Raw genomic sequence first — 9,009 nt, 5'->3', positions numbered from 1 at the left:
ATGTGGAGATCACAGCTGCTACACCAAATTTGCAGCTCTGTGCGCGCGGCCATTAACCAGAGTTGTGGAGCCTACCGTCCCACCTTGAGACCCCATTCGGAGCCCTGCTCCCCCCAACCCTGTGCTTGAGAAGGTCAGCTCTAGCTTCCACTCCCACCCCCCCCACCCTGCCCAAGTAAACCTAGACCACAGACGTTGATAAAAAAAGAGTCAGCAGCTGAGACTTGTTTGTCTCTTGCACACCTTTGTAGGACGGTGATCAGGAGTTGGAATGCTGGCTCTTGTTCCAGGCCGGGGTAGCCCCAGATCAATTGGAGGACAGATCTCCCAGTATGGACATTGACCCATTTGCCTATGTTGAACTGTACAGTACAGGAACAGGCCCTTTGGCCCATCATGTTGTGCCGAACCTGACAGCAAATGAGACTAATCCCTTCTGCCTGCCCTTGGTCCATATCCCTCCATTCCTTGCATGTTCATGTACTTATCTAAAAGTCTCTTAAATGCCCCTCTCATATCTGAACATAAAACAGTACAGGCCCTTCGGCCCACGATGTTGTGCCAACCTATTATCCTGCTCTAAGATCAAACTACCCTGCATTATACTATCATCCATGTGCCTATCCAAGAGTCACTTAAATGTCCCTAATGTATCTGCTTCCACCGTGATCCCTGGTAGCATGTTCCAAGCATCTACCGTTCTATGCTAAAAAAAACTTCAAACTCCACCCCCCCCTTAAATGCATGGCCCCTGGTATCAGGAGGAGGTTGGGTGGGGGCTGGGGTCTGTCAAACACTAATAATTTTGTATCTTACTGTTTGGCAGGTCTCGATGATGCTTCAAGAGACGACGATTATGAAGCCTATCTGGAGATTGTTGAGAACAGGTCAGATCTCTTCCTGTCCAATTCTCCTCTCATTGGCCGTGGCATCTTTCCCACAAAGCCATCTCTCCATCCTACGGTTCCTCACGGGCTAAATTTCCTGATTTTTGTGGCATTGATAATTGAATCAAATTGGCTTTATTGTCACGTGCTCTGGGACAAGTATAGTGTACATTCGCCACTGGGGGCACCATCTTAGGTACAAGGTACAGATTCTTCAACGCACGTTCTTAGGGAGAAACAAAATTAGAAGAACCAAGAAAAAGTCCAGCGTTACAGATCGTAGGAATAAATTAGAAAATAGAGAAATAAAAAGTTCAGAATAACAGTCTTTCCAACCTAGTTCGTGCTGGGCCTTGACTCCAGGCTGTGCCAGGCCTCATCGTTGAGGCTAGGAGACCACTCTGGAATTACTTCCAGTCTGGAGGCCGCGCCAGGAGACTGCCACGTACCACTGAAATACCACTACGCTGGGCCAGGAGGACACCTCGCCGAGTGCGAGAATCCAAGTCGACGCTGAGGACATCGCCGAGAATGAAAGAAGCACGAAAGGAAACGTAACAGATGGAGTGGACGAGCTCTGGCTAAAGTGTCCTGCTCCACTGCCATCCTGGAAATCTTGGGATAGTGACGGTGCATCAAGATTTGTAGGCCAGGCCTACGATCGTTGGTCCTTTTGAATTGGAAGGTTCCGGTTAGATAGTCCCAGGCTGATGCTCCTAGCCGAGCACTGAGGGAATGCTGCATGGTTAAAGGTGTTGTCCATCCAATGAGACATTAACCTGACGCCCCGCTGATCCTGTTTGTCCCACGGTGTCCTGGCCAAACTATTCCTCAATCAGCTTAACATCTGCACCTGAAAACGTGGCTGTTTGTGGGAACTCGCTGTATACCAGTGAACTGTCACTTTTTCCTATGTTGCAACACCTCAAAAAGAGCTTCATGGGCTTTTGAAATATGTTGCTATATAAATGCAAGTTGTCTTGACATTCTGGATGCATACAAGGCCCACATAAGGGCTTTGAACCAAAGTCAAATATCTGAGGGGAATGGGGAACCAAGAGTAGGAGGAATATTTTAAAACTTATTTTAGGGGATCTGGGCATTACTGACTGGGCCCAGTATTTATTGCCCTGTCCCTAATTGGTCCTTGAGAAAGTGGGGGCAAGCTGCCATCTTGAGCCAATGTAGTCCATGTGGTGTAGGAACACCCCCATTGTGCTGTTAGGGAAGGAGATCCACGATTTTGACCCAGCAACACTGAAGGAACAGCCAATGTTTTTCCCAGTCAGGATGGTGAGTGGCTCGGAGGGGAACTTGCAGGGGTCTGGTGTTCCCATGTATCTGCAAACCATTAAAATGCTCGCTGTACAAAAGAGCTGTGTATGGAGAGAGTTATCAGGTGTTACAATTTAGTTGAGGATTTGAAGCTAACTAGCAGCTTGAGGATGAAGATGGAGGACCTGATCACAAGAAACAGGAGACCATTCAGCCCCTCAAACCTATTCTACTATTCAGTATGATCATGGCTAATCTGATGCTGGCCTTAACTCAACTCTCTTGTCTGTCACTCGTAAGCCTTCGCCAATTAAACATTCAAATGCTGCTCTCTTAGATAGAGAATTCCAAATGTTAATAACTCTCTGACAGAGGAAATTCCTCCTCATCTCCATCTTAGATGGGAGACCCCTTATTTTGAAATGGTCCTTCGATGTGAGGTTATGCCCAACCACCTCGGCCTTTACTCGTAAGACAAAGTCCTTTATCCCAGGAATCGGCCATACAGCACGGAAACAGACCCTTCGGTCCAGCCCATCCATGCCGACCAGATATCCTAAATTAATGTAGTCCCATTTGCCTGCACTTGGCCCATTTCCCTCTAAACCCTTCCTATTCATGTCCCCATCCAGATGCCTTTTAAATGTTGTAATTGTACCAGCCTCCACCACTTCCTCTGGCAGCTCATTCCATAAACACACCACCCTCTGCGTGATAAAGTTGCCCCTTAGCTCCCTTTTAAATCTTTCCCCTCTCATCTTAAACCTATGCCCTCTAGTTTTGGACTCCCCTACCCTGGGGAAAAGATCTTGACTATTCACCCTATCCATGCCCCTCATGATTTTATAAACCTGTATAAGGCCTTCAGCCTCCGGTGCTCCAGGGAAAATAGTCCCAGCCTACTCAGCTTCTCCCTATCGCTCAAACCGTCCAACCCTGGCAATGTCCTTGTAAATCTCTTCTGCACCCTTTCAAGTTTCACAACATCCATCCTATAGCAGGGAGACCAGACAAATCAGGACAGGACTTGTACACTTAAAGGTAAGGTCCTGTGGAAAGTTGCCAAACAAAGCGACCCTGGAGTGCAGGTTCATACTTCCTTGAAAGTGGAGTCGCAGGTAGACAGGGCAGTGAAGAAGGCATGGTACGCTTGCCTTTATTGGTCAGTGCATTGAGTATAGGCATTGGGAGGTTGTGTTCCAACTGTACAGGACATTGATTAGGCCACTTTTGGAATACTGCATTCAATTCTGGTCTCCCTGCTACAGGAATGATGAGTGGGTTCAGGAAAGATATACCAGGATGTTGCCAGGGTTGCAGGGTTTGAGCTACAGGGAGAGGCTGAATAGGCTGGGGCCATTTTCGCTGGGGCTCGGGGGCTGAGAGGTGACTTTATAGAGGTTTATAAAATCATGAGGGGCATGGATATGGTAAATAGACACGGTCTTTTCCCCAGGGTAGGGGAGACTAAAACTAGAGAGCGTGGGTTTAAGGTGAGAGGGTAAAGATTTAAAAGGGATCTAGGGGGCAACATTTTCACGCAGAGGGTGGTGCATGTATAGAATGAGCTGCCAGAGGAAGTGGTGGAGGCTGGTACAATTACAACGTTTAAAAGGCATCTGGATGGGTACATGAATAGGAAGGGTTTAGAGGGATATGGGCCAAATGCTGGCAAATGGGACTGGATTAATTTAGGATATCTGATCAGCATGGATGGGCTGGACCGAAGGGTCTGTTTCCATGCTGTATGACTGACTGTATGTGTCTACACTCTGCCTGCGTGTTAACAGTTTGTGGATGCAGGCACTCACTTTAAACAGGGCGTTTGTGAGAGATCTGTAATAATCCAGCCAGATTGAACTGCTAATGACAACTGTTTCATCTCTTTTTCCTCGTAGCCCTGTGAAGAACGGCAGTCAAAAGACGATGAACTGGGAATCCCAATTTGAAAGCGGTAAATATTGAGCAATGATTGCAGTGCTGTATATCTGAGGGGCGGTGATTTGTCGGTGCTGACAGTTAAGGGCAATTGTGTCACGTGAATTGACATTGTGGGAAACCCCTGTTGGAGAATTGTGACCAACCCAGGCCACTGTACTTGAGAAAGGATGAGAGGTCCAGGCGTGAGGGTGCGTTGGTGTGTTACCAGGGATGTGAGGAGAGACTTGGAGAAGCTGCGACATCTCTCTTTGGAGCAGGAAGGGCCAAATAGAGACTTGTAGAGTGATACAGCATGGAAGGAGACCGTTCGGTCCAACCAGACCATGCCAACCACAATCCCAAACTTAACTAGTCCTGTTTGCCTGCATTTGGCCCATAGCCTGCCAGAAGAGGCCTCACCAACGTCCTGTGCAACCGCAACACGATGTCCCAACTCCTATACTCAAAGGTCTGAGCAATGAAGGCGAACGTGCCAAGTGCCGCCTTAACCACCCTATCTAATTGTGAAGCCACTTTCAATGAACAATGTACCTGGCTTAATCGAGGTGTTCAAAAGGTGTGACGGAGAAGCGCCCAGTTCCAGGACAGGAGGTTCAGTAATCAGGGGAGTCCGATTTTGAGGAGAACCGGCTAAAGAATCTGAGGTGTGAGGGAGTTTCAAGAACGAGTTAGACTTAAATAGTTTTGGTTTAAGGGGAGAAAGTGGGAAGCAGGCACTGGATGCTCAGATGTGATCCCATTGAATGGTGAACCATACTCGGAAGGCCAAATGGCCTACTGTTGGGCCTATTTTCAATGTTTCTATGAAGAGGCAACATAGACACAGTGGCGGAGGGACAGGAGGGCCATTGGTGCTCATTGGCATACAGAGGGGATCTGGGGGTACAGGTGCATAGATCCCTGAAAATTGTGACCCAGGTTAATGAGGTGGTCAAGGAATATAGCAGGCTTGCCTTCTTCGGCCGGGGCATCGAATATAACAGTTGGCAAGTTATGTTACAGCTGTACAGAACTTTACTTAGGCCACATCTGGAATGTTGCATGCATTTCTGATCACCACTCTACCAGAAGGATGCTTTGGAGAGGGTGCAGAGAAGGATTCCCAGGATGTTACCTGGATCTGGAGGGTTTTCGTTATCAGGAGAGGTTGGATAAACTTGGATTGTTTTCGCTGGAAAGACAGAGGCTGAGGTCTACAAAATTATGAGGGGCGTGGATGAGGTGGATAGTCAGAGGCTTTTTCCCCCCAGGGTGGAAAGGTCAACTACAAGAGGGCACACATTCAAGGTGAGAGAGGGGGAAGGTTTAGGGGAGGAGTGCGGAGAAATGTTTTCACGCAGAGGGTGGTGGGTGCCTGGAACGCACTGCCACTGGAAGCAGGCACATTAGGAACGTTAAAGGTGTATCTTGAGAGACACAAGAACGGGGGTGGGGGGGGGTGGGGATAGAAATCGCACATGGGGCAATAAGTGACGGGTCTAAATAAGGATTAGGAATCAGTGCAGGCTTCGTGGGCCAAAGGGCCTGTACCTGGCTGTATTCAATTGAATTGTATTCAGGCAGAGAGACTTTAGAAATCTTGAGTAAGTAGTTTGCCAAGCATCTGGGACCTTGAGCTATGTGAATAGGAAAACAAATATTTTAAAACGTGGGATGGCACGGTGGCTCAGTGGTTAGCATTGCTGCCTCACGGCACCAGGGACCCGGGTTCGATTCCACCCTTGAGCCACTGTCTGTGCTCAGTTTGCACATTCTCCCTGTGTCTGCGTGGGTTTCCTTTGGGTGCTCCTGCTTCCTACCACAGTCCAAAGATGTGCAGGTTAGGGTGCATTGCCCAGGCTAAACTGCCCCATAGTGTCCAGGGATGTGCAGGTTAAGTGGATTAGCCATGGGGGATTGCAGGGGTAGGGGTGGGGGAGTGTGGGTCTAGTAGGATCTTCAGAGGGTCGGTGTGGACTTGATGGGCCGAAGGGCCTGCTTCCACATTGTAGGGATTCCGTGATGATGAGAAAAGGTTTTGGTGCAAGAGATGCTGGAGGATGTGAGAGACAACTTTGTGCTAACAGGGAGACACCGAGTGCATTTTGGAAACTCTGATTCTGAAAGGAGACTCCGCAAAGAGAAAACAAAGGTGAACTTTAACAGAAGGTTCCGGATCACACGTCTGTCTGCACATCTCCTCTAATCATCCCCGGCCCACGCTTTCCATTGTACCCAAGCAACACGGGCCCTCCATAGCGAGGCTCTTTATGCCTATCCATTCCTCAGATTCTGTCAACCAGACCGTGACTGCATGATTAAAAATATTTTACAAATCTTATTAAATCCTTAATAAGGATTGGAATGTAGCTGAGAGCCGCAGACTTCATTCTGAACCTGTTTATACAGCGTCAGTCCCCTCGTCTCACTATCCATCCTTACCCTATTTTATTAAACATGTAATTGCAGGGGCTCCTCGATTTATTATGAATTTTATCATTTGGCCCGTTGTGCTGCGACTGGCTCACTCGCTCTCAGGACTCTGCAACGTTCGCCACTTGGAGTATTCCTCCAGTTTTGAACCTTCCCCTTGAATTGGTTTCTTTCGCGGCCTCTGAGGCTCCAGGTCACAGTGACTCGGAAGAAACGTAGAGAAAATCGGCCATTCGGCCCCTCCAAGCCTGCCCTGCTGTTCGTTATCATCAGGGCTGATCATCTAATGCCTGTTCCTGCTTTCTTCACCCCCCCCACCCCCCCCCACCCACACACACACACACACACAATACCATATGATCTGCTTAGCCCCAAAAACTATATCTAACTCCTTAAAAACGTTCAATGTTTAGGCCTCAGTCGCTTTCTGTGATAGAGAATTCCACAGGATTCCCACTCTCCAGGTGAAAATATTTCACTTCATCTCATCTCAGTCCTACCCATATCCTTTAGACTGTCACCCCCTGGTTCGGGATTCCCCAGTTGTCAGGAACATCCTTCAGTTTCCCCGTCTAACTCCTGTCCATAGGTTTCTATGAGATTCCCCAAACCCCTTGTTCTTCCAGACTCCAGTGAGTATAAAAACCAAAAGAACAGCGGTGCAAAGTGTGCAGAGGACTGTGAAACTTTGCAGAGGAACATAGATACATTGAGTGAGTGGGCAAAGGTCTGGCAGATGGAATATAATGTAAATAAATGTGAAGTCATACATTTTGGTAGGAGTAATAGTAAAAAGGATTATTACTTGAATGGTAAAAAGTTGCAGCATGCTGCTATGCAGAGGGACCTGGGTGTCCTTGTGCATGAATCACAGAAGGTAGGTCTGCAGGTACAACAAGTAATTAGGAAGGCAAATGGAATTTTGTCCTTCATTGCTAAAGGGATTGAGATTAAAAGCAGAGAGGTTATGTTGCAGCTGTACAAGGTGCTGGTGAGGCCACACCTGGAGTACTGTGTGCAGTTTTGGTCTCCTTACTTTAGAAAGGATGTACTGGCACTGGAGGGGGTGCAAAGGAGGTTCTCTAGGTTGATTCCGGAGTTGAGAGGGTTGGCTTATGAGGAGAGACTGAGTAGATTGGGATTATATTCATTGGAATTCAGAAGATTGAGGGGGGGATCTTATAGAAACATATAAAATTATGAAGGGAATAGATAAGATAGAAGTAGAGAGGATGTTTCCACTGGCAGGTGAAGCTGGGACAAGAGGGCATAGCCTCAAGATTAGAGGGAGCAGATTTAGGACTGAATTGAGAAGGAACTTCTTTGCCCAGAGGGTTGTTAATCTATGGAATTCCTTGCCCAGTGAAGTAGTTGACGCTACTTCAGTAAACGTTTTTAAAGATAATGTAGATACTTTTTTTGAACAATAAAGGAATTAAGGGATATGGTGAGAACACGTGTCAGTGGATCTGAGTCCACGAAAAGACCAGCCATGATCTTATTGAATGGCGGAGCAGGCTCAAAGGGCCGGACGGCCTACTCCTGCTCCTAGTTCTTATGTTCTTATGCTGTAAATCGGGAACAAAAACAAAGTTGCTGGAAAAAACAGAGTTAACATTTCGGGTTCTGAGGAAGGGTCACCGGACCCAAAACGTTAGCTCTGTTTTCTCTTTCACAGATACTGCCAGACCTGCTGAGCTTTTCCAGCAACTTTGTTTTTGTTCCAGTGAATATAATCCTGACCAATCCAGTCTTTCTTCATGCATCAGGCCTGTCGTACGAGCATAAGAACCAGGAGCAGGAGTTGGCCATTTGGCCCATCAAGAATGCTCTGTCATTCAATAAGATCATGGCTGACCTCCTCATAGACTCGGCTCCACTTACCCGCCTGCTTACCCTAACCCTTAATTCCTTTGCTGTTCAAAAATCTATCTCTGCCTTAAAAACATACAATGCGGTAACCTCAACTGCTTCACTGGGCAGGGAATTCCACAGATTCACAACCCTTTGGGTGAAGAAGTTCCTCCTGACCTCAGTCCTCAGTCCTAAGTCTGCTCCCCCTTATTTTGAGACTGTGCCCCCTAGTTCTAGTTTCACTAGCCAGTGGAAACAACCTCCCTGCTTCTATCCTATCCATTCCTTTGATAATTATGTGTTTCTGTAAGGTCCCCCTTCATTCTTCTGATTTCCAATGAGTATAGTCCTGGTCTACTCAATCTCTCCTCATAAGCCAACCCTCTCAACTCTGGAAACAACCTGATGACCCTCCTCTGGACCCAGGAATCAGTTTACTGCACTCCCTCTACAGCCAGAACATCCATCCTTAGATAAAGAGACCAGAACTGCACACAATTGTCCAGGAAGCATCCGAACCCTACGTCGAGTTCAACAACTTTAGGGCTTGAGCTGTCCCAACCCCCACACACCAGGCCTTGTTATTCTCATAGAGTTAGTAGGAACTGCTGATGCTGGAGTCTGAGATAACAAGGTGTGG

General features: G+C 47.5%; 1 protein-coding gene across 1 annotated transcript in view; it reads left to right on the top strand.

The window, feature by feature from the left end:
• Nucleotides 1-9,009, top strand: part of LOC109925324 (ephexin-1-like) — a 44,057-nt gene that overhangs the window by 10,932 nt on the left and 24,116 nt on the right. The window contains exons 4-5 of the mRNA XM_048620271.1: nt 827-887; nt 4,061-4,116. Coding sequence (XP_048476228.1) covers nt 827-887; nt 4,061-4,116 — 117 coding nt within the window. The remainder of the gene's footprint in view (nt 1-826; nt 888-4,060; nt 4,117-9,009) is intronic.

Source organism: Rhincodon typus, chromosome 45, assembly GCF_021869965.1.
Source record: "Rhincodon typus isolate 14 chromosome 45, sRhiTyp1.1, whole genome shotgun sequence".
NCBI lineage: Eukaryota > Metazoa > Chordata > Chondrichthyes > Orectolobiformes > Rhincodontidae > Rhincodon > Rhincodon typus.
The sequence above is the reverse complement of the archived record's forward strand: the minus strand, read 5'-3'. Positions and strand labels throughout refer to the sequence as shown.